The sequence below is a fragment of the Haliotis rufescens genome, unplaced genomic scaffold, assembly GCF_023055435.1.
Source record: "Haliotis rufescens isolate VD_foot unplaced genomic scaffold, xgHalRufe1.0.p SCAF_14, whole genome shotgun sequence".
NCBI classification, from domain to species: domain Eukaryota; kingdom Metazoa; phylum Mollusca; class Gastropoda; order Lepetellida; family Haliotidae; genus Haliotis; species Haliotis rufescens.
In genome coordinates, this window is record NW_025963824.1 from 30,896,114 (window position 1) to 30,923,844 (window position 27,731).

General features: G+C 43.7%; 1 protein-coding gene across 1 annotated transcript in view; it reads right to left on the minus strand.

Annotated features, from left to right (window-relative positions):
• The window catches only part of LOC124143336 (neuronal acetylcholine receptor subunit alpha-10-like), a 118,223-nt gene that overhangs the window by 53,981 nt on the left and 36,511 nt on the right, over positions 1-27,731 (minus strand). The window contains exon 2 of the mRNA XM_046512270.2: positions 8,433-8,593. Within this exon, the coding sequence (XP_046368226.1) occupies positions 8,433-8,593 (161 nt within the window). The remainder of the gene's footprint in view (positions 1-8,432; positions 8,594-27,731) is intronic.

Genomic DNA, 27,731 nt, shown 5'->3' on the forward strand with positions numbered 1-27,731 from the left:
AAAGGTTTTACCGCATTTATACGACACACTAAAGTAGGTGGGGGATACTTCGTTATGCTTGCTCGACTAGAAATGTTGGAATAGGTGATGTCGGGAGTGATGGACGAGATGTGATTGAGTGTGTGTGACACTTTGTGTGTATGTGAGTGCGCGTGTGCGTGTGCGTCTGTGCGCGCGTGTGTGATTGGATGCGTCCGTGCGTGTGTGTATAGCTGTGTGCATGTGCGCGAGTGTGTGGGTGCGTGCATGCGTGTGTGCGTGTGTGTTTGTGGAGATAGAGTTGGGAAGATAGTAGTTGAATATAAAGATTATTATTTGAATGGAATCGGAAGTGTGGTGTGGTGTTGGGTAGTGTGTGGTGTGTGATGTGTGGTGTGTGGTGTGGAGGGTTGTGGCGTGGCGTGGCGTTGCGTGGCGTGGCGTGGCGTGGCGTGGCGTGGCGTGGCGTGGCAAGGTGCGGTGCGGTCCGGTGCGGTGCGGTGCGGTGCAGTGTGGTGCGACTTGGTGCGGCGTGGCGTGGCGTGGCGTGGCGTGGTGGTAATGTGGTGCGGTGCGGTGTGAAAAGTGTGGTGTGGTGTGGTGTGGTGTGGTGTGGTGCGACTTGGTGCAGCGTGGCGTGGCGTGGCGTGGTGGTAATGTGGCGGTGCGGTGTGGAAAGTGTAGTCTAGCGTGGCGGGGCGTGGTGTGGCGTGGTGTGGCGTGGTGTGGTGTTGGCTGTGTGGTGTGGCGGGTTGTGCCGGGGTGTGCCGGGTCATGGCGAGCTATGGGGCGATGTTGCGTGGCGGAGCGTAGCGGGCGTGGCGTGGTGGTAATGTGGCGGTGCGGTATGGAGAGAGTGGCGTGGCGTGGCGTGGCGTGGCGTGGCGGACATCCCATCAGACTCGACACCCATAAAGGTGTCAGCGATGATACCGGGAGGATAAGGCAAAAGTTGCCGTGCAATTTTTGGGTAATGGCGTGTAGGATGTGGTCAACTCATCCCTTCCAAATAAGGGTCAGATTGACAAAGTGGGGGCCATTTAAGCATTTCCTCCCGCGCAGTGTTACTATTAGCATCGTGATTCTGAATATCGATTAGTTGACGGAGAATATTTCAAGACGACCCGATACCAAGGGGGGTAACTCCCAGAATAGGCGAACCATTTCTCGAATACAACTCTGATTATTTAAATAAACTCTTTTCCACGGATGTGATTACAACACAGATTTATGTTGGCGAAAATAGCAATGCTTCTGTGGCCTCCAACTGGGGAGGGAGGAGCAGAATGCGAATTTCAACCTCGTTAAGAACGTTCCGTAATCAACCCTCCCTACTCCATTGAAGATCAACGAGTGGGTCGTGTTCCTTCGCAATCAAAATTGTCTCAGACCGGAAGTAGCAGCCACTCCATTACATGTCACGTGCCACAATTGAGCAATGAAACACGCATAGGCTGCTTGTCCACGAGGGGGCGCTTCGAGATAATGACAAATTGATTTACATCAGCAATTTAATTTCAAGGACGAGCGCGCCTGAGATATATCAGATGAAGGAAGAATTTGGAGCAATCTGATTGGTCCCTGGAGGGCCGAGAGCAGGGAGAAATCATTATTCAACGTATGTCCACAGGCAGAGAGTTTATTTGAATCAGAACGAGGTCGTGGGTTGTTAGTTACGCCATTGCCGGTGGTGAAGTGTACAGACGTGAACTTGCGAGACTCACGAGACTTTGTAATCAAAGGTGGTATTACAATATTGGCTACCATAAATCGCCATCTGGTGACAGTTTTAGAGGCACATTAGCCAAACTTGCAATCAAAGTTCAATAGAACTTTTTCATGCCGTCGTTTCTCGTCGTTTTCGAGCCGCGCGTGGCTGTGATTCTGTTCCTCCTCGTAACACCATTAGGACCTCGGCGATTACTGGCTGGAGGCCATTTTGGAAAACGCTTCGTGCACGTGACTATCACATGACGCATATTACAAAACTAAAATGATCACAGTTTTAACTCTCGAATATTTCAGCCAATTGAATTGTCTGGCATTGGAGTGATACCAGTGTTATCGGCGTAAAAGTGAGCGAGTGAGTCAGAAGGTATGGAGAGTGATGGGTGTTGCATGACAGTGAGTTGCAGAGTTGAAATGGTACCATGAGCTCCCCTCATTCGTCACGTGAAACATGTCACTAACCTACTTCGTTTTTCTTTGCAAGATAAGTAAACATTTATCACCTTCTTCACTGGTGAAAGTCTCAGATTCAGAAATGTGGTTTCACGATCGGTCGGAAATAGAAAATAAAGTAGAATTCAAGGACATTTTGCCCGTGAATTGCAAAGTCATCATATTTATCGAGGTTGCAGCAATTTGGGGATAATTCTTAATTCCTGATGATTTTCGTCATCGACAAATTCTCCTGGGTCTGGAAAAACGCGGGAATGCTAAAAATGGATCGACAGGATAAAACGTCCAGCAGGTCGGGAGCCGAGAACAGACACCTGTGCCAGCCATATAAAGAATATCCCCAGCGTCACAGCAATGGACCGTTATATAATTCGTCCCATTCACCACAGGAAATGGTTCAATATTGTTATTTCGTCCCATCACGGTAACAAAATAAGGGAAATAAAATATAACGAGAGGTTGTCCAAAATAGAATTTCTTCGGTTATTTGAGCAAATTTGAATCGACAATTGGTTTAATAGGAAGCCAAAATATCCACTGATGGAAGAATGATAAAAACAAAAATAGAAACAACAAAAGTAAACTGTGAGTGAGTGAGTTGGGTTTAACGCTGTTTTTAACAGTATTCCAGTTATAGCACGGCGTGCCAGCTTAATGTGGGAGGAAAGCCCGATGTGATGCAAGTCTCAGACGTTTACCACTTCGGTGAAACCCAAACCCACGGGTATGGTGCTGACAAACCTAGAAACATATATAATTGGGGCGAACCGAGATTCGAACCCACAATCATAGGTTTCTGGCGTCCCCACGAAAATAAACTGAGGGCCAAATCAAAGTTTACCATGCAATTGACTTTTTATGCAATTGAAAATTGAAATGAATGTTGTTAAATTTGAATATGCTAATTTGACCATCACTCATTCTTACAACAGTTTGTAAAAAGTAATCTGTGGGTCAGTAATTATATATAATAATAACTTGGTTCGGTGAAGACAGGGGTAAGAAATGAATTTGCATCTACATGACCAATACCATGTTTGAAATGTAAATATTGCCCGAAAAAGCACATTTATTGATTTTCAAAGATAAGATGTCTAAGATACCCGTCAGAAGCTGAGTACATGTATTATGATGTTGCAAAAAATATTTTTTATGTATTAAATTATATTTTAAAAGATAAGACCATGTAGAGGTATTCTGTGAGTGCCGACTAAACTCCAGTACAGCTAACTTAAGATATTTTCAATTGGACCGCCTCCGTGGACTTGTGGTAGAGCGTCCGCCCGGAGAGCGGAAGGTCCGGGGTTCGATCCCCGGCCGCGTCATACCAAAAGACGTAAAAAGATGGTACTTGTTGTTACCCTGTCTGGCGCTCGGCATAAGGGGCTAAAACAAGGTATGGTCGGCTCGGAGTCAGTATACTGTGTCTGAGTGGGGTATTCATGTTAAACTGCGGCATGGTATCTCAGTGAGCTAGCACTATAAATCGGCATCAGTCCGGACTAGTACAAGCAGCCACCCACACGCACACACACACACACACACACACACACACGTGCATGCACGTCGCTATATAAGTGCAATAATCTTGGACGCGACGTTAAAGCCATTTTCAATTGAAAATCAAACATATGATAAAATCGGTATAGCTTCGTTCGCTCCTCAGTTTATAACTGTTTGTTTGTTTGTTGTTTAGCGCCGCACTCTATTCCAAGTATATGACGGCGGTCTGTAAATAATCAAGTCTGGACCAGACAATCCAGTGATTGACATTATGAGCATCGATTCTCGCAATTGGGATCAATGACATGCATCAACCAAGTCAGCGAGCCCGACCACCCGATCCCGTTAGTCGCCTTTTACGACAAGAAACTGTTTATTAACAGTCATTTCTCCCGAAGGAGCAGGTGTTGGATAATATAAAATATATATTTCTGGAAGAAAAAAAACGACGTAAAATGTGTTCATTTATCTCTCAGACACAGCCATCTTTAAGGAATAATATGAAACCAAAGTGTCATGATACCATATCTTCAATTTCAAATTCGTTATAAATCGGTTGTTTGAACAAGGAATTACAATCTGGTTATTCAACGATGCCCGATAATGGGACTGAATATTCCCTATGCTATAAAATAAATCGAAACGTGGAACATTAATCATAAAATCATACTAAAAATAAACCCCATTTGCAAGAATCATGCTGAATGTGTGCTTTAGGTGGTAATTTGCGGCATTAATAATTCCCAATCAAAAATGTATTTTTTCAGTACGGATCCAATATTAGAGACGACGACATCTTAACACCCTCAATGAACTGCTATTGATAGAGGATCATCGTAACGAGTTTTACCCAAACACATCCCAAACCTCTGCAACATCTGGAAATTATTCATAGAAGTCGAAACACGCGGCTATAGCAATTTTGAAGAATGAAATACATTAGCGGAATAAACAATAGTGACTTGACGCAATGAAGGCCATTAGAACACTGTTTGTCAAACATTATTGAATAACTAATATGGTTGAGTTGTCGTTTTAGCGTTTGTCCCCAAGCGATAACATGTCAGTTCGAATCCTTCAAGGGTCTCCCTGGACTGATCACGCTATCAGATCACCATCCAAACTGATTGGCAATGTTGGTAGTGATGAATATATGTATAAATATTTGAAAAGATCCTTAAAATAAACTCCCTAGAAAGTCAAGGCTGTTGTTATCTATCGGCCCCTTTAGCCCCTAGCTATCAGCCCTAGCTTCACATTAGGTACGACACTCATTTTGGGTGATTATTTTGACAAGGCATTAGGAACGCAACTCATTGGCATTGGTACGTAGTTTGACACGGGGACATCCATTAACAGGTTGTCAGCTGCAGAGAGAGAGAGAGAGAGAGAGATTGTAGGACATCTGCCAGGTTTGTGTGCAAGTGACAGTGTAAATGAGACTATTTCTACTCCAGCGCTCAATCTGAGATGTCAGAAATGAATGCTGACTTACATGTGTCTGAAAAGTATTATTGTGTAATAAATATGGATGGTGATATGATAGAATCTCATTACAGACTCGGTCGACTTGATGCTCCGCTACAGTATTGGGTACACGGTATCATCACTTGGAGAACCTCCTCCAGAGTTGCATCTAACGTCTGGAGCATCATTACTCCCGCAATTCTGTTTCGGAGTCCTGTTTTGGTTCTGTTTGTTGGTTGTGTAACGACACTCAGGATTCCAGTTAAAAATCGGTGACTTTGAAGTAATCGAGTCATGGTCAGACAAACCAGTGATTGATATTATGAGCAACACCGATTCTGACCATCCGCTTCATTTAGTGGCGTGTGTGAAACCAGCTCCGGATATAGCGAATTATCACTTTTACGAGTATTACTCTCCGGCTATGGGAATTATTTCACGAATATTTGAGTAGTAATTACGAATATATACTTCCGGTTTGTCGAGTATGACTTCTGGGTTATTACAAGTATATATTCCCTGTTATTACGAGTATTTCCCCAGGTTATGTAGAGTTAATATTCCCGCTTTTACGAGTATCTGTTCAAGGCCATTATTATAATTCAAACAAAGTATTCATAGTATTAAGGAATAGTATATCTTGGTTATTACGAGTACAAATTGTCGGTTATTACGAGTATTTATTCCCTGTTATTACGATCCTTTATTTCCTATCATTTCGAGTATTTCTTCCCCGCTTTCATGTTATTATGACAATACATTAATATTTCTTACAAGTATTGACACTTGCTTATTTAGATCTTAATTCATGGTTATTGCGAGTATATTATCCCTGTTATTACATTTGTTTGTTTGTTGTTTAACGCCACACACAGCAATATTCCACCTATATGATGGTGGTGTGTAAATAATCGAGTCTGGAACAGACAATCCAGTGATTAACATCATGAGCAACGATCCAAGCAAATGGGATCGATGACATGCATGAACCAAGTCAGCGAGCACGACCAACAGATCCCGATAGTCGCCTTATACGACAAGAAACTGTTTATTAAACAGTCATTTCTCCCGAAGGAGCAGGTGTTGGATAATATAAAATATATATTTCTGGAAGAAAAAAAACGACGTAAAATGTGTTCATTTATCTCTCAGACACAGCCATCTTTAAGGAATAATATGAAACCAAAGTGTCATGATACCATATCTTCAATTTCAAATTCGTTATAAATCGGTTCTTGGAACAAGGAATTACAATCTGGTTATTCAACGATGCCCGATAATGGGACTGAATATTCCCTATGCTATAAAATAAATCGAAACGTGGAACATTAATCATAAAATCATACTAAAAATAAACCCCATTTGCAAGAATCATGCTGAATGTGTGCTTTAGGTGGTAATTTGCGGCATTAATAATTCCCAATTAAAGATGTATTTTTTTTCAGTACGGATCCAATATTAGAGACAACGACATCTTAACACCCTCAATGAACTGCTATTGATAGAGGATCATCGTAACGAGTTTTACCCAAACACTTTCCCAACCTCTGGAACATCTGGAAATTATTCATAGAAGTCGAAACACGCGGCTATTGCAATTTTGAAGAATGAAATACATTAGCGGAATAAACAATAGTGACTTGACGCAATGAAGGCCATTAGAACACTGTTTGTCAAACATTATTGAATAACTAATATGGTTGAGTTGTCGTTTTAGCGTTTGTCCCCAAGCGATAACATGTCAGTTCGAATCCTTCAAGGGTCTCCCTGGACTGATCACGCTATCAGATCACCATCCAAACTGATTGGCAATGTTGGTAGTGATGAATATATGTATAAATATTTGAAAAGATCCTTAAAATAAACTCCCTAGAAAGTCAGGGTTGTTGTTATCTCTCGGTCCTTTAGCCCCTAGTTATCAACGCTAGCTTCACACTAGGTACGACACTCATTTTGGGTGATTATTTTGACAAGGCATTGGTACGTAGTTTGACATGGGGACATCCATTAACAGGTTGTCAGCTGCACAGAGAGAGATTGTAGGCTATCTGCCAGGTTTGTGTGCAAGTGACAGTGTAAATGAGACTATTTCTACTCCAGCGCTCAATCTGAGATGTCAGAAATGAATGCTGACTTACATGTGTCTGAAGAGTATTATTGTGTAATAAATATGGATGGTGATGTGATAGAATCTCATTACAGACTCGGTCGACTTGATGCTCCGCTACAGTATTGGGTACACGTTATCATCACTTGGAGAACCTCCTCCAGAGTTGCCTCTTACGTCTGGAGCATCATTACTCCCGCAATTGTGTTTGGGAGTCCTTTTTTGGTTCTGTTTGTTGGTTGTGTAACGACACTCAGGATTCCTGTTATATATCGGTGACTTTGAAGTAATCGAGTCAAGGTCAGACAAACCAGTGATTTATATTATGAGCAACACCGATTCTGACCATCCACTTCATACAGTGACGTTTGTGAAACCAGCTCCGGATATAGCGAATTATCACTTTTACGAGTATTACTCTCCGGCTATGGGTATTATTTCACGAATATTTGAGTAGTAATTACGAATATATACTTCCGGTTTGTCGAGTATGACGTCCGGTTTATTACCAGTATATATTCCCTGTTATTACGAGTATTTCTCCAGGTTATGTAGAGTTAATATTTCCGCTTTTACGAGTATCTATTCAAGGCCATTATTATAATTCAAACAAAGTATTCATAGTATTAAGGAATAGTATATCTTGGTTATTACGAGTACAAATTGTCGGTTATTACGAGTATTTATTCCCTGTTATTACGATCCTTTATTTCCCCTCATTTCGAATATCACCGCCTTGTTATTTGGAGTATTTCGTCCCCGCTATCATGTTATTATGACAATTTATTAATATTTCTTACGAGTATTTGGCACATGCTTATTTAGATTTTAATTCGTGGTTATTACGAGTATATTATACCTGTTATTACATTTGTTTGTTTGTTTGTTGTTTAACGCCACACTCAGAAATATTCCACCTGTATGATGGCGGTCTGTAAAAAATCGAGTCTGGACCAGACAATCCCATGACTAACGTCCCGTTGGTCGCCTCTTACGGCCAGCATAGTCGCCTCTTACGGCAAGCATTGGTTGCTGAAGACCTATTCTACTCCGGATCTTCACGGGTCTGTTATTACAGCGACAACACCCGTTACTTTCCACATGAAATGCAACTGCCGGAGAAAACTAGCTTTTTTGAGTTATTTTCTGACTTGAGTCATCAGAAAGTTTGACTGTAATAACGTGTTGTGCTCACCAAGTCCAGGATCTGGGTCAAGGTCAAACCGAGGCCGATGTCCACTGCGTCAGCGGCGCTGTAAACAGGTCTCACTGAAGTCTCGTACTCATCCGTGAGTTCTCGCATTAACCGCTGTTCGTTGGACATTTTCCTCGGTTCTGGGAAATAATCATCCTGCCCTGAAACGAGATAACACCGTACTAGAGGGGCACACGGGGCACACGGGGCACAAGGGGCACAGGGGGCATTCACTGGCAGCCCCACATTCGATGTCTGAGGTGAGGTGAAATCGGGTTTAACGTCGCGTCCAAGATTATTGCACTTATATAGCGACGTGCATGTACGTGTGTGTGTGTGGCTGCTTGTACTAGTCCAGGCTGATGCCGATTTATAGTGTTAGCTCACTGGGATACCATGCCGCAGTTTAACATGAATACCCTACTCAGACACAGTACACTGACTCCAAACCGATCAGTCCTTGTTTTAGCCCTTTAATTCTGAGCGCCAGATATAGTAACAACAACTACCATCTTTTAACGTCTTTTGGTATGAGGCGGTCGGGGATCGAACCCCGAACCTTCCGCACTCCGGGCGAACGCTCTACCACTAGACCACGGAGGCGGTCCACATTTATTGAGCAAAATGTGTTAACATGCTGAAAACAAATTTACGTCCCTAGTTCCATGACTAAAACGCTTTTAGTGTTTATGTTTTTATTCTAAAACATGAACCAATACGTTTTCTGAATGTGTATATAGATATGTGACCGACAGTTAGGGTATAAGAGAGAGAATTTATGGGTGTCAAGTTCTTTAGTCTGAGGAACACAGTAAACTACGGTTATAACGAACACGCTTATAACGAAGTGACGGATATAACGAACTCACTTTGTGGTCCCGACTACTTGCTGTAGTCATGCTGTATATGTACTTATAACGAACTACGGTTATAACGAACTAAAATGAGTAGTCTCTTTGAGTTCGTTATAACCGTAGTTTACTGTATATGCTTACTCCATCATCAGGTTCATTCACCCGGTGACGGAGTAGGTAAAAAGGGAAATGTCGGTGGTACGATCCACTAGCCGCGTCTTATCAAAAGAGGTTAAAATATGGGACTTGCTGTTACCCTGCCTGGCATTCGGCATGAAGGGCATAGAACAAGGACTGGTCGGCTCGGAGTCAGACACAATTCCGGACTAGTACCATCAGCCACACACTAACATGCATGCACGTCGCTATATTAGTGCAATAATTGTGAATGCGGCATTAAACTCATTTCACCTTACTTGTTAGTGTGAATATTGACTGAAAAACTTATGCTACCTTGAACCGAACATGGCTCCCACAGATTATGTGCACCACAACTGATCACGATGTAATGCTTGTCCTTTCGTGACGCAGATATGTCCTAAGTTTGTGTGTTATAATGTTCTTGTGTAAAGTGACTCAATCAATAATAATAATAATAATAATAATGATAATAATAATAAAAATTAAAAATAGTGATACAAAATGATGATGATGATGATAATGATGATGATGATGATGATGATGCTAAAAGGGTAACAGCCACATAAACACCTCATCCTTTATGGGTACACTCAAGACCCCTTGAAGTTAGTACTAACTGTCGACATCAAAGAAGCTGATATTGTTGCAAGTAACAGAGGAACTGCAGGAGTGAGCGAGTGTTATATGCTATTCATTCAGCACCATGGTCCGGCACACTGTACCCTTAGGGGGAATCGTACCCGGGCAATCGCCGTGATATAGCGAACGCTGTTACCACAAGGTTACCCAACCCTGCGGAACTGAAAGATGATCACAGTCCTAATTTTGTTTTGTTTGTTTGTTTGTTGTTTAACGACGCACTCAGCGATATTCCAGCTATATGAAGGCGGTCTGTAAATAATCGAGTGTGGACCAGACAATCCAGTGATTGACATCATGAGCATGGATTCATGCAATTGAGATCGATGACATGCATCAACCAAGTGAGCGAGCCAGACCACCCGATCCCGTTAGTCACCTCTTACGACAAGCATAGTCGCCTTGTACGGCAGGCATGGGTGTCTGAAGACCTAATCTAACACGGATCTTCACGGGTCCTAATTATAAAACCGTATCTGAAAACATACATTCTGAAGATGCTATTTTGCTTCTTTGTTTCGTTTGCGCTCACAGGAATTGGTATAAAAATGATTTCGTGTCTGAACAAACTCAATCTTTTATGTCTTTATATGTCGCGCATGAAACAGAAAAGTCCACGCAGTTCAAAGCTCATCTAAACGTGACCCCGTGTCGGTGGTTTCATACACCGTGGACCAAGAATGTATCCACACACCAAAAATTTTGATTCTGTGACTGATAGTTTTTGAGATGCACGAATGGACTCCGTGGAGGAATAACCGCCAGTGTGCCATAAATGTCCGAAATTCGGCTCGGAACACCAGGCTCTCGTCAAAGGTGTTGCTCATGGTGTCAATCACTGGTTTGTCTTGTCCAGAGTGGACTTTTCGCGGAGTCAAAGAACACTGGTATACAAGTATTATACACGTATGTCGACCCTGGTACGGTGTTTGAAAACGGGACAACATCCTAGACCACCAATCAGATTCTGCTGAGTGTTTCACTTAGGGTTTTCTATTAGTGAGTTAGTTGAGTTTAGCGCCGCCTTGGAAGTACTACAGTAACGTTAAAGCGTCACGCGGGAGAAATTCAGGTCTTAGACATCTAAAACCTTTGTGAAACTAACGAGAACTAACCGAGGAGCAGCGGATCTGGGCGCGAACAAGGGAGGCAACTCCGCACAGCTGTGTCTTGCAATTGAATTGGGTATACTAGAATAAGATATCGATCACAATTATTGCGTTGTGTGATTCCACGTACTGGGAAATCGCTTACAGAGCTTATACTCGAACCTTTCAAAAACCCGGCCACCAGTCGATAGATTTCCACTGAATGACAAATTTACACTCTCTAAATTTGCATGTGTAGTGGAGCATTCAATCAATTTTGAAAATCATCAAAAATTACCCAGACGATTTTCAGTTCATTTGTCGTATAAGTCAAAGTTGATATTTAAATTATCGATAATCAGGTTGGGTATTGGAACGTGAAATATAGAATAAAAACCGTCGATGAAAAACCCCGTCTCCTTCGGGGGCTTAACCCGCATCGGCTTGGCACATTTGTTATCTCATGAATACATAACGCTCCAATTGATTCTCTCTTAATCTTACAGCAGGTGTTGCCAAATAGAAAACTCGACGGGGAATGTGTTAAAGTCATCTGCAGCCACGACAGGGCCGACATATGGATTTCAGCTTTTTTATCACTCAATGCGACGTGTGAATACAGCTGCTCGCAAGGCGAGGAAGCAATTGAAAGGGAAGTCAAAAGTATTGCAATGAAACAGTCACAAGCCATGTCTTAAGATAATCGATTTCGTTTTCGTTAAAATTGCGTTTCGTTAGAATCTTCATACAAGATACGATTTATTAAATAAACCCCGAACAAATGGCTAAACTGCCGGGCAAAAGAAAGAATACACCCATGTTTGATGGTGGTTTAAAATGAAACAAAATTTAATAATAAACGGTCATTCGATGGTGAAATACTTGTTTGTTGTTTAACGCCGCACTAAGCAATATTCCAGCTACATGATTGCGGTCTGTAAATAATCGAGTCTGGAGCAGACAATCCAGTGATTGACATCATGAGCATCCATCCACGCAATTGGGAAGCGATGACATGCATCAACCAAGTCAGCAAGCCTTGACCACCCGATCCCGTTAGTCGCCTCTTAGGACAAGCATAGTCGCCTTTTACGGAAAGCATGGGTTGCTGAAGACCTATTCTACCCCGGATCTTCACGGGTCGAAATAACATAGTTGTGTTTTAGACCTTTAGTTTGCAGTGTTTCGGCGACTGCTTTCACCCATGAAACGTTTTGGGGCTTTCACACAGAATGGCGACCTTTCCGCCTCCCGTGTGCGACCATACAATTTGCCAGGGCGTCGTTGGAGGCTCAAAGGAGGGAGAATGGTTGCCTAGGTCGTTCCAAGGTGGTACACAGGAGGTTTAGATATCGCCATGGACGCCATGGTCGCCGTCGAGTTTTGAACAGTTTCAAAACAGTCGCACAAAGGTCGCCGAGGAGGTTGGTTGCTCAAAGGTGGCTCAAAGGAGGCAGAAGGGAGGCACAAGCGTTGCCGTTGTTGCAGAATGAAGGCACTGTCGTCGCCAGGTAACAGATTCGTTCTGCTGAAATATTTCCCCGTCAATCTGGGCGATGCTTCTGCCTCCCTTGTGCCTCCTTTGGCAACAGCGTGCATTGAACGATGAGTGTGGTGACCGCTGTGTTACCATTCGGCGACCATGGCAACACTTGAGACACCCTGGCAATGCTTCTGCCTCTTTTCTTCCTCCTTTGAGCTACCTGTAGTGCCTCCTCAGCCTGCCTATAAATAGAGGGCTTGCACGCATTGGGCTAACTGAACTGCCCATTGTACGCATTGGGCTAACTGTACTGCCCGTTGTACGCATTGGGCTAACTGTACTGCCCATTGTACGCATTGGGCTAACTGTACTGCCCATTGTACGCATTTGGCTAACTGTACTGCCCGTTGTACGCATTGGGCTAACTGTACTGCCCATTGTACGCATTGGGCTCACTGTACTGCCCATTGTACGCATTGGGCTCACTGTACTGCCCATTGTACGCATTGGGCTAACTGTACTGCCCATTGTACGCATTGGGCTAACTGTACTGCCCATTGTACGCATTGGGCTAACTGTACTGCCCATTGTGCGCATTGGGCTAACTGTACTGCCCATTGTACGCATTGGGCTAACTGTACTGCCCGTTGTACGCATTGGGCTAACTGTACTGCCCATTGTACGCATTGGGCTAACTGTACTGCCCATTGTACGCATTGGGCTAACTGTACTGCCCATTGTACGCATTGGGCTAACTGTACTGCCCATTGTACGCATTGGGCTAACTGTACTGCCCATTGTGCGCATTGGGCTAACTGTACTGCCCATTGTACGCATTGGGCTAACTGTACTGCCCGTTGTACGCATTGGGCTAACTGTACTGCCCGTTGTACGCATTGGGCTAACTGTACTGTCCATTGTACGCATTGGGCTAACTGTACTGTCAATTGTACGCATTGGGCTAACTGTACTGCCCATTGTACGCAATGGACAGTTGCATAGATCGGGTTAACATATACTGTATATCATAGAGCTGCCTGTAAATAGATATACTGTGGCCACAAATGGATGAATGAGTGAGCGATTGAGTATGGTTTTACGCCGCTTTTAGCAATATTCCAGCAATATCACGCCGGGGGACACCAGAAATGGGCTTCACACATTGTACCCATGTCGGGAATCGAACCCGGGTCTTCTGCGTGACGAGCGAACGCTTTAACCACTAGGCTACTCGACCGCCCCTGTGCCTGTATCAAATACATCAGCATCGAATCACCATTTCTTGTTTGTAATGCTTTCGCCACCTGGGTACAAGGGTATTTTTTACCGATTTTTTACTCCTGGACATCGAACACTTTGTTTTTTTATTCTTTTTAGGTATGGAGAGGTAGCCTAGTGATCAGAGCGTTCACTCGTGAACCCTAAGACCTGGTTCGATTCCAAACATGGGTACAATGTTGGGAAAACGTGTTTGGTTTCCCCTTAGTGTGATGCTGGAATATTGCTAACGGGGCATAAGAACGTTCTCACGAGAAAGGATTCGTATCTCTGCACCATCAATTAGGAAGTGACTGCCAAATCGTTTTGTCCACTCAGCACTTTAACGATACAGGTTCATGTCAGTACAAAGACAACGGTTCTAGGAACTTCGGTCCTATATTACTTTGTCATCACTAATTGATTTCGAACACTAATCAGACCGTCTAGACGTCTTCAGGATCTTAGTTGACACCCCACAGACACTTCCGACCCGGTGATAGTAACCATGGTTACCAAGGTCGTTCAACAAAGCAAAACTATCATCATAGTCAAACAAGTGGAGGGATAAAGCTGAACATTGTATTTGTTCGTTTGTTGTTTAACGCCGCACTCAGCAAGATATCAGCTATATGTTGGCGGTCGGTAAATAATCGAGTCTGGACCAGACGATCCCGTGATTGACATCATGAGCATCGATCCGCACAATTGGGATACGATGACATACATCAACCAGGTCAGCGAGCCTGACCACCCGATCCCGTTAGCCACCTCTTACGACAAGCATAGTCACCTTTTACGGCAAACATGGGTTGCTGATGACCTACTCTAACCCGGATCTTCACGGGTCACTTGAAATTGTAACTTGAATTAGATGTGCGTATGACGTCACAGGTGCTGCGCGGCATGTAAATTGCTGCATCAGGTGCCATGGCAACAGTGTCAAGCAATATTACTCAAAGAGTAGTCAGTACGTTCAGCTTAGGCATCTTTTACTGGCGACCGTGACCGAAATTAGTTCAAGGGACGTAACTCATACCGGAGCTTGTGTATCCACCACTATAAATTATCATGCTGTCTTAGTGACGTTGTATAAGTCGTGCAATGATCCTGCCCATGTTGAAAGTGTTGTCAATACATGTTGCGCATGCAACAGCTGATAATGCTGGATGCAAATGTTCTTTTTAATCAGCGTTACATCATTCAAGGCCGCGGTTAAGCTTTCAAAAATACTGACTCCAAACGGCAAGGCGACCTTGACCGAAATTAGTTCAAGGGACGTAACTCATACCGGAGCTTGTGTATCCACCACTATAAATATATATTCTGCTGTCTAAGTGACGTTGTATAAGTGGTGCAATGATCCTGCCCATGTTGAAAGTGTTGTCAATACATGTTGCACATGCAACAGCTGATAATGCTGGCTTCAAATGTTCTTTTTAATCAGGGTTACATCATTCAAGGCCGCGGTTAAGCTTTCAAAAAGCTTCATCAGTGACTAAAATTATGTTTGATACAAGCCCTTATTTTGACTTGTACCACATGTTCCCGTGTTTGTTCAGGTGAATAATTGACACGCCCTTGTGTTTGTGACGTGAGCCACCAGTGAGGCAGGACACGCTCAACGTTTTGCGAACATCTGGTATCACCATTATTTGTTTGTGATTCACAAACACACGCTTATGATGTGGTAGGAATCGTACGACATTCTTTGCTTTTGGCAGTTATTTCTTATGATTATTATTAGGCTTTTATTTCCTGAAGTATATGGCTCATGGCGGGAGGCTACCCATGGCTTCCAATCAACAGTTTGATGTCCTACAGGCAGCTCTCAAACACACCACAAACAACACTTGCCAGCAGATACAACGCTTTCCAACCATCTCACACTTTCAAGCGTGCATACAAAATAGATTTATGCCCTTAGCGCCCCTCATCCGGGGACTTGAGAATACAGCTACTTCATCTTTATCACAGATGAGTCCCATTTGTGTTTTAACAAGCGTGTGTTATCAGCGCGCCCGAACCTGAGTCATCCCATGACGAGGTCGGCGATGTATTGCGTGTTTACCAGCCGGTCTGCTTATTGTGAGAGGAAGGACGGATATGCAAAATTCATGGGGGCAACGTAAAGAGATCCTTGCAGATCCGGGGTAGAATAGCTCTTCAGCAACCCATGTTTGCCGTAAAAGGCGACAATGCTTGTCGTGAGGCGACTAACGGGATCGGGTGGTCAGAACTCTTGACTTGAATATCCCACTCAGACACGTCCAGTCAATGTTTTAGCCCCTTAATGCCAGAGGGTTGCAGGGTAACAACAAGTAACATCCTATAACGTCTTTTGGTTGACGCGACCGAGGATCGAACCGAGGATCGAACCATCCTCTCTCCGGGCGAACGCTATATCCACTAGACCACGTGGGAAGTCGGCCCGTGAAGATCCGGGGTAGAATATGTCTTCAACAACCCATGCTTGCCGTAAAAGGCGATGATGCTTGTTGTAAGAGGCGACTAACGGGGTCGGGTGGTCAGGCTCACTGACTTGGTTGATGCATGTCATCGCTTCCCCATTGCGTGCATCGATGCTCTTGATGTCAATCACTGGATTGTCTGGTCCAGACTCGATTATTTATAGACCGCCATCATATAGCTGGAATATTGCTGAGTGCGGCGTTAAACAACAAACAAACCAACCAAAGCTTAAAAGACACGAATGGTACTGGAGCGAACTGACCAGTCGATGTTATCCGTAGTAATCATAAGAGGAACAACACATACCGTCTTAAAACGTCTTGTACCGTGGTATTGGGATCAAACCCCTCACCTTCAACTCCCCGGGCAGGTATAACTAAAATAATGCCAAGACTAGTGTAAACTCACTAACTTCCGGAGTTTGGTATTGTTGAGTGTTAAGTGAATATTCAGGATATATTCATGCGATATCACGGTGGAGGCAGCGCGGAGAGTAGCTGGATGGGTGACCGCTTGACTCCTGAGATTTTCTAGAGCGTCGGTCCCGAAGCACATGCAACAGATATGTCGGTGTTAACCCAGCAGTGAATGGGTACCCGGTAGGATGAGATGGTCATGTGGCTATTATCATTGTCAGAGAGGTACTCAAAGTACGTGATCTAGACTACCAGTTGTCGGACTTTCATTTTTGTGGAAGCCTCGTTGGCTGAGTGGGTTAGATCGCTGACTTTGTGTGCTGGCGATTAGGTGCCTCACTCTGGCAAGTGTGGGTTCGAATCCCGGACGGGACTCAACCCAAAAAAGTACGAGAATCTGTACTTTACTAGGAAAGTGTTATCCCAAATATAACATTTGCTATATTAACATTCTGGCGCCTCACATGCATCTTGAGTTGTATACTCCCCAGGGAGACGAGAATGAAAATCGAGTGCACACTGATCCTTTGCCGAGTTAATAATATAATGTTATACACCGAGCCGAGTTAATAATATAATATTATACACCAGTGCATGCGGCTTAATGACATTACACTGTGGTATTACAGAGCATAATACCCTGACCTTATGTAAAGAACATTCATACACTAAGTCATTAATGTTTTCTCATGTATCACATTTTTCCCCCATATATCAGCAAAACCATTGTCTTACGTCACCAGACCGTGCAGAACCAAAACCAAGTGACGCCACAGGATCTCATTAGCCAAGTCGATCGCTTTTATCTGCATTGAAAACACAAGTCATTTGTCACAAACTCTTGGAATGGGATGCTTGGGAATGTTGTCGGATTGATTTGCGAGGCCTTCACGTTGGGAGCAAACCAATATCCCGTCAAGTGGTATTTCCCTCGGCGTGGGGCTCTGATATACATTTCTGCTTCGTGTAGCTGTCTTTACTTTTTATCTAATAAATGATCTTTGAGATCTAACTCATCATGTCGGTTGCGTGGGAACATGTCTCGCTCTCTTAGGGTCCTCCGGACAAACAGCCACTGACGTGACTGGATGGACGTGGTTGTACACCATATTCTGTCATAGTTGTAAACACACTCCGATTCTCTAGTATTCTGCCTTTCATCAGCACAGGGAACTTTCTCCGTCAACCGAGCTTGGATTGGGCCTGATTTGGCTTGTCTTGGCTTGGTACCGTTTGCAACGTCACACTGACCAAGATAGTGGGGACTTATCTTTGCAGAGCTGATTACTCCGCTATCATCTTAAAACAGGCTGCTGAATCCCTTGAAGTGCTTGTTCATTGCAGAGTAAAGTATCTGCCACAGGACTCCGTTTATATAGGGACTCAGGCCTTCTGTGGTATGTGTTAGTTACCTAATATTGAAGCTGTAACTAAATCTGTAAACTACCTGGTGTATTAATTACAATTAGTCGTTAGTTATGGAGTCAATGCCAATGGAAGTCAATAATTTTTTATAACACAGCCAACGGAAGTCAATACCTTTTGTATCACAACCAATGGAAGTCAATACTTTTTGTAACACAGCCAATAGAAGTCAATACTTTTTGTAACACAGCCAATAGAAGTCAATACCTTTTGTATCACAACCAATAGAAGTCAATACCTTTTGTATCACAGCCAATAGAAGTCAATACCTTTTGTATCACAACCAATGGAAGTCAATACTTTTTGTAACACAGCCAATAGAAGTCAATACCTTTTGTATCACAACCAATGGAAGTCAATACTTTTTGTATCACAACCAATGGAAGTCAATACTTTTTGTAACACAGCCAATAGAAGTTAACATTTTTTTGCAGCACAGCCACCGGAAGTCAATACTTTTTTGTATCACAGCCACCGGAAGTCAATCCTTTTTTTTGCATCACAGCCAATGGAAGTCAATACCTTTTTGTATCACAGCCAATGGAAGTCAATACTTTTTTGTATCACAGCCAATGGAAGTCAATACTTTTTGTATCACAGCCAATGGAAGTCAATACTTTTTGTATCACAGCCAATGGAAGTCAATACTTTTTGTACCACAGCTAAAGAAAGTCAATCAATACTTTTTGTACCACAGCCAATGAAGGTCAATACTTTTTGTACCACCGCCAATGAAGGTCAATACTTTTCGTACCACAGCCAAAGAAAGTCAATACTTTTTGTACCACCGCCAATGAAGGTCAATACTTTTCGTACCACAGCCAATAAAAGTCAATATGTTTTGTACTACAGCCAATGAAAGTCAATACTTTTTGTACCATAGCCAATAAAGGTCAATACTTTTTGTACCACAGCCAATAAAAGTCAATATGTTTTGTACCACAGCCAATGAAAGTCAATACTTTTTGTACTATAGCCAATAAAAGTCAATATGTTTTGTACCACAGCCAATGAAAGGCAATACTTTTTGTACCACAGCCAATAAAAGGCAATACTTTTTGTACCACAGCCTATGGAAGTCAATACTTTTTGTACCATAGCCACTAAAAGTCAATACTTTTTGTACCACAGCCAATGAATGTTATACTTTTTGTACCACAGCCAATGAATGGCAATACTTTTTGTACCACAGCCAATAGAAGTCAACTTTTTTTGTTCCACAGCCACCGGAAGTCAATATTTTTTTTGTATCACAGCCACCGGAAGTCAGTACTTTTTTTGCATCACATCCAATGGAAGTCAATAACTTTTTGTACCACATCCAATGAAAGTCAATACTTTTTGTACCACATCCAATGAAGGTCAATACTTTTTGTACCACAGCTAGTGAAGGCTACTACATCCAGTAAACCAACCAGTGGAAACCACTGCGTCCTGACTTACAACCAGTGGAAGTGAATGCGCTCCAAGTCAAAAGTCACTGGTGGTCAACGCGTTGTGTAAATCGATATCTGATGTATGCCATTCACGTCCACAAACAACACGATCTCATGACCTCCAACTCTCGAAAGGGCAGTTACAAAGACCCGGATGTGCAGTCATCATCGCGGAATCTACTATCCATCACAGCCTCTATATACCCAACAATACCTCTATGTACACTCTGAGCCAAACGCTTCACGGCATAATCTGTAGCATTAAGACGTCCCAACTCTCTATCCCTCTCTCTGTGAAGCCTCCTCCTTGGTTGTGTATTACTTATAGGTGAGGTGAAATTGGGTTGAACGTCGCGTCCAAGATTATTGCACTTATATAGCGACGTGCATGTACGTGTGTGTGTTTGTGTGGCTGCTTGTACTAGTCCGGACTGATGCCGATTTATAGTGCTAGCTCACTGAGATACAACGCCGCAGTTTATCATGAATACCCCACTCAGACACAATATACTGACTCCGAGCCGACCAGTCCTTGTTTTATCCCCTTAATGCCGAGCGCCAGACAGGGTAACAACAAGTACCATCTTTTAACGTCTTTTGGTATTACTTATAAGATACACCCACATTTTAGTTATCCAAGGACAATTTGTCTTGGTGAATACGAGTGAACACGTTTTGTTTGTCATATCACAACACTGACATTATTCTGACTTGTTTCTGACAAATATAGTGATACATACGAACCGACAGACAGACAGGTCCAGGTTCGATTCCCAACATGGGATAATAGATGGCTAAAACCATGCCTATTCGCTACCGTCAATCTAACGTGAGCGTCAAACCACGGCGTCAAAGTCGCCAACCGCCTTCCCCTCTTCACCCTTCATCAACTTTGCAGTTATCCACTAACACCACTGTTTATCCACATCATCATCATCATCATCATCATCTAAATCATCATCATTATTATCATCACCATCATCACCATCATCTACATCATCATCATCATCGTCATCATCATCATCATCATCATAACCACCTCCCCCTCTTCACCCTCCACAACGTTGCAGTTGTCCGCTAACACCACTGTTTATACCCCAGTGTTTCTCAATGCGCTGCTTGTTGACACAGACGTTCCTCTCCTTAACGGTGATGTACGGGCGAGAGGTTGTAAAGGGTTGCCGTCACCAGTAAATACGGAGCTAGTTAGCCTCTGTTTGCTCGCAGCTCCATGTAGTTATGCTTTGCCATGCTGGAGGAGACGTGAGTCGCCTGGGGTTGAGACGAGAGGGACTTAATGGCAGGTACCGTGATATTCACAGAATATTGAAACTTTGTATAAATCTCCTTTCTTCCATTCAGATCGCTCAGGGATCATGTTGTCGGGGATATGTCCATGTAAACCTGTTCTGAATGGGCACAGATTGCGGTGAAGTGTACACTACTAGGATGAAAGGACGGCTTTGTCCAGCCTTACACACCGAGGACTTTCATGTCATCGTCTCCATGCTGATCCTCAGAGTCTGGCTGCTCAGTCAATATGTCGCTGATTAACTTTACGAGGTAGACGAATTCGAAGATTGTTGTGTTTGACTGAATTGCGTTCTACATCTCTAAATGTTATTTAGAACCTGGACTCCTTCAGAAATGTATATGGATAAACGCTAGGAAAAAACGCATCTTGGAGGCCTTACATCCTTATTATAGAAGCTAACTTAGGCTTCAGAAGTGTTACTTACTGTGCTGATGTTGGTTATGACGTACACGTACCATCTGCATGGTAGTATTGAACCATAAGGTCGACAAGACTCCCGGCTCCCAACTTGTGTCTGTGCCAACGACAACGTAAAAAATAACAGCTCCTTCTTCATTACCATCACCACCACAGACAAGATCACCATCACCATCTTGTACACGGCGCGGTCACTACCACAAGAAACACAAAATATTTCACCACCACCACCACCACCACCATCATCATCATCATCATCGTCATAGTCGTCGTCGTCAATATCATCATCACAACCATCACCGTCACCGCCGCCACACCATCGTCCTCATCATAATCATTTACGTCATCATCGACGTCGTAGTCGTCACCATCACCGCCGCCACACCATCATCTCTATCATCATTATCATCATCATCAACATCACCACCACCACACCATCACCATCATTACCATCATCAACAACAGCAACAACCAAACCAACTTCGCCGTTATCATGACCTTCTCCAAGACACCAACGACACCTTTCGTTATGAAACTCGACTACTGGATCATATTGTGAGACCATAACTGAAAATTACACCTATGGCTAACACAGCAATGCGTAAAATGCAGAACACTTTGCCTTTCTTCAATCATTGGCCTGACGAACCTATCAAGACGCCCCTACAGCCCATGCCCTGCCGACCCGTGAAGATTCCGGGGTAGAATTGGTCTTCAGCAACCCATGCTTGCCGTAAAAGATGACTATGCTTGTCGTAAAAGGCGACTAACGGGATCGGGTGGTCAGGCTCGCTGACTTGGTTGATGCATGTCATCGATCCCAATTGCGTGGATCGATGCTCATGACATTAATCACTGGATTGTCTGGCCCAGACTCGATTATTTACAGACCGCCTTCATATAGCTGGAATATTGCTGAGTGCGGCGTTAAACAACAAACCAACCAACCAATCAACCCATGCCTTGCCAGGGGACATGAGTTGGTCTCTGGAACTATAACCCAAGGAACATATTTCTTGGAGGCCCCTCTTGTAGTATTTCCCACTGGCGGTGGTGTCATACTGCATATTAAGCATGTGCCATTGATCGGACATTACCGTATTGAGATATTGACGTTATATTGAACAGGGCGAAATTGTGATTGATGGCACGGGAGCTCCTATAGATAACCCAGTGACTAGATTAGGAGGAACGTTTCTATTGGTACATTACTGTATTAAATTTATAGCCTGCACTATCCCGGCTTTCCAATCATTGCCAAGCAGCCACTTATTATGTATTGAGCAGATTGAAGATTGCAAAACGAAAAAAAGTGTTTGAATACACGCGATGCAGAGAGCGAGATGGAGGAAACATGAGAAAACGTACATTTACATGTTTCTTTCTTAAGCAGTGCATTTAATTACCGCATGTTGGACCATGCAACCTCCTAAATTATTACTAATAATTGTCATGCATCATTTTAAATATTATGTTACAGGTTTGTTTTAATACTGGTTGTTACATGTTTAGAACTGTTTTGTTGACGGCAAACAGCAACACAATCCTTGCATCATGTATGGCGTCTCTCAATTCACTCTTTATATTTTATCGTTTCTTTGCAAAACATTGTAATATAAATGGGAGAATGGACCGTAATCTATCTGGTTGTCAAACATTGTTAAATATGATTCGAAGAACAGAAATCTCATTGACTGTTCACAGCGTACAGATAATCTTCCTTTTCAGTAGACTGCCTGCGTTTGTTTTGTTTGTTTGTTGTTTATAGCGCCGCAATATTCCAGCTACATGACGGCGGTCTGTAAATAATCGAATCTGGACCAGACAATCCAGTGATTGACATCATGAGCATCGATTCACGCAATTTGGTTACGATGACATGCATCAACCATGTCAGTGGGCCTGACCATCCGATGCCGTTAGTCGCCTCTAACGACAAGCATAGTCGCCTTTTACACAAGCATGGGTTGCTGAAGACCTATTCTACCCCGGATCTTCACGGGCCGACTGCCTACGTGGTCTGGTGGATAGAGCATCCGCCCGGAGAGAGGAAGGTTGGTGGTTCGATCCTCGGTCGCGTCAAACCAATAGACGTTATAGGATGTTACTTGTTGTTACCCTGCCTGGCGCTCGGCATTAAGGGGCTAAAACATGGACTGGTCGGCTTGGAGTCAGTATAATGTGTCTGAGTGGGGTGTTCATGTTGAACTGAGGTATGGTATCCTAGTGGGCTAGCACTATAAAATCAGCCTGCACCATTGCTAACACGTCTCTGTAAAAGAGCAATCATCTTGGACGCGACGTTGCCGGGCAACAGAAAGCATCACTTAAAAGATTTGACTAAAAACGCAACGTTATCACAACTTTACTAGTCTGAAAGCAGTCGAGGAAACACTACAAAACTTAATGTCCAAAACACAGTTATGATACCTGTATCAAAACCGTATTTCTTGTTTGTTTCTTTTCTATCCACCATCAAACACGATTAACAATGTATACTTTCGTTTGCCCGGCAATTTATGGCCAGTTATCTATCCTACAACACCATCCCTTGTAATCAACGTAGCCTAGTGGTTAAAGCGTTCGCTCGTCACGCCGAAGACCCGGGTTCGATTCCCGACATGGGTACAATGTGTGAAGCCCATTTCTGGTGTCACCCGCCGTGATATTGCTGGAATATTGCTAAAAGCGGCGTAAAACCATATTCACTCACTCACTCACTCACCTTGTAATCAACGTAAAGGAATATGCAGTGATGTCGAATGCTTAACTAATGATCTGTCGACCCCACCATGCCGCTTTAATAATTTTAAAAAGAACAACAAAGAAACAAAAACAGAGACAATATAATCGCGCATTCCGCCCGAGTCGAAAAGACGTTCCTTGTAAGTTGAAGGGGCGGTCGGGTAGCCTAGTGGTTAAAGCGTTCGCTCGTCACGCCGAAGACCCGGGTTCGATTCCCAACATGGGTATAATATGTGAAGCCAATTTCTGGTGTCCCCTGCCGTGGTTTTGCTGGAATATTGCTAAAGGCGGCGTAAAACCTCACTCACTCACTTCTGAAGAGTACTTCCGGTATATCGCGAGACAATCAGATCGGGAAGAAAACCCAAAATGAGGCAGGCCAACAAATAACGTATCATAATTAGGGCGAATCTGGGAGTCGATAAACATCCTGCGGATCCGGGTACGGCCAAGGGACGCAACTTTTAATGCTCTGAGCACCACTTGTGCCTCTCGACTACCTCAAACACCACGTCCTGGGTAGCTGCTAAAAACAGAGTCACAGTATGTCACACTTGTTACACGGCATTGAAAAGTTTTCAGACTTTTCAAATAAGAAAACTAAAGCTGATCGCAAGCAATGTCGTAAAACAAACACCGTCTGTTTGCCTGAAGTTGTGTGAGACGTGTAGATAAACCCTGCTTAAACGGCAGTTCCAGGGGCAAAGCCCGTGGCCAGAACAGGTCTCCGGCCCTACAAGAGGATTTAATTTATCTGTCTGAAACGTGATTAAATACAAACATCGACAGACGTTAAACGTTGAGCCCACACTGGTGATTGCCCGCTGTTTACATTCATATAACAGTATGTTTGTCGCTGCGGCACAGCACGACAATACACGCTGAAGTATTTGACTGCTGTTACAGAATTGCAACGTCAGTGATTGAGCAGATGTAATTGAAGGGTTGGTGCACTGAGATGGGAAAATATACCTCACACTTAACGGGTATGCATTCTGGTAGGTTGGTGTACCGTTTACATAAAGGGTTCCATATTGGTTGGTTGTCGGTTGGTTTTGTTGTTTAACGCCGCACTCAGCAATATTCCAGCTATATGACGGCGGTCGGTAAATAATCGAGTCTGGACCAGACAATCCAGTGATTACTATCACGAGCATCGATCCACGCAAATTGGATCGATGACATGCATCAACCAAGTCAGCGAGCCTGACCACCCGATCACGTTAGTCGCCTCTTACGAGAAGCATAGTCGCCTTTAACGGCAAGCATGGGTTGCTGAAGACCTATTCTACCCTAGATTCTTCACGGGTCGGTTCCATATTGAAGTGTGGAGTTATAGTAAAGACAGGGTTATTGTCTTATGCGCTATCAGGGGGCACGGGTGGTCCAGTCGTCTAAGGCGCCGCTAAGGCGTTGTGCAGACTTGCGTCCCTTGGGCATGCCAGAAACCTATGATTGTGGGTTCGATTCCCGGTTCGCCCTGATTATGTTTCTGGGTTTGTCAGCACCATACCCGTGCTCGTGGGTTTCACCGAAGTGGTAAACGTCTGAGACCTGCATCACTTCGGGCTTTTCTCCCAAATTAAGCTGACACGCCGTGATAAAACTGGAATACCACCCGATCCCGTTAGTCGCCTCTTACGACAAGCATAGTTGCCTTTTACGGCAAGCATGGGTTGCTGAAGACCTATTCTACCCCGGATCTTCACGGGTCAGAAGGCACCGCTAGGGCGACCTGGAATAAGATATGATGAGGAGAGGGTGATGCCTCTGACACATGACTCTGGGAGTATAAATTGCTTGACTGTTTAACATGAGTGAGTTAATATTTAACGTCTTTTGGTATAACGCGGCCGAGGATCGAACCACCGACCTTCCGCTTTCCGGGCAGAGGCTCTATTCACTTGACTACATAGGCGGTCCAGGCGACCATGCTTGACGTAAGAGCCGACTTTGCTTGTCGTAACAGGCCACTATGCTTGTCGTAACAGGCGACTATGCTTGCCGTAACAGGCCACTATGCTTGCCGTAACAGGCGACTATGCTTGCCGTAAGAGGCGACTAACGGGATCGTGTGGTCAGGCTCGCTGACTTGGTTGATGCATGCCACCGATCCCAATTACGTGGATCGATGCTCATGATATCAATCACTGGATTGTCTGTTCCAGACTTGATTATTTACAGACCGCCGTCATATGGCTGGAATATTCGGCGTTAAACAACAAACCAAACCAACCAACATGGGCGGCCTACTGAACAGGGAGAGTGACAATAGAACAGTCGAGATTTCCGAACTTATTCAACAACGTTTGTCAACCAGAGAGATTACACTTTCCCATTTATATTGCAATGTGTTGCAAAGAAAGACTGAATTGAGCGACGCCATACATGATGCAAGGATTGTGTTGCTGTTTGCCATCGACAGTTTTAACGTGTTGACGTTACAACCAATATTAACACAAACCCGCGGCATAATATTTAACATGATGCATGATAGTTTGTGTGGGTGTATGCGCGCAGGACCTACTCTTCAGAAGATGGTGTGGAGGAAACGTGAGGGCGGGGATGTTTGTGTGAAGGGGGGATCGCTTGATGTGCCTGCTGTACACTTAAAAAGTTGGAGCAGTTACAGCAATACTTTTCACAGAAGATGCTGCACAGAACAGCTATCACACAAGATCACTTAAGAGTTATTTTGGAGATTTGAGCCATTAGCAACATGTTCTCGGTTGTGAAGGCCAGACGGCACCACTCGGGGCCCGTGTTCACGGCGTCGGGAACGGCAAACAGAGACACTCCACTCCACGGCGTTATCCGTGTGTGTTTCATCTTATCTGATGTCCCAAGTAGGATTATGCAAAAAAACACGTTTTATGCGGTTCATGTTGTCAGTTTGCCCCGGAAATGTTCAAATGATAAACCGATTTACTCATGTCTGAAGTAAAGCAGATTTCGGAGTTTGATCGAAATTGTCAAAAATTTGACGAGGATGTTCCTCTTTCCACTTGGGTTGACTCTGAGAGGAGGGAGTAATTCCAGCATCCCCCCCCCCCCCCCCCCCCCCCCAATACTATCCCCCTCCATCCCCTCCCGCTTGTACCACCCTCACTGCCCCCTTCCTCCTTCCTCAACGGATCGCGTGTCAATCAAAACTCCATGCTTGTTTGGCTCAATTACACGGCTGGGAAAATAACCGTCTGATGACGAGTGCTATTCCAAATTTCATTTATAGAAGGAGGATAGTTCAAAATCAGTTCTAGGAAAAGAGTAAAGTTCTTTGAATTTGCAATTATGAATATCTGGGATCATTTGAAGCATATGTGAAATCTCTATACGTGATCATAATGGCATCCCCGTTATCGGACGCTTGAAGGGTTTCAATCTGACTAGCAGTAAACTTTGGTATGGTTTATGAGACGGTTCAATATTATTATGAACATGTCAATGTTGAAGTAAGTTATTGATCTAACGTTAGACGTACGTTAGGCCAGGACGACAAAACTCTCGTCAGAAGCTAATTTTAGTGAGTGAGTGAGTGAGTGAGGATGGTTTTAGGCCGTTTTTAACAATATTCCCGCAATGTCACGGCTGGGAATACCAGAAATGGGCTT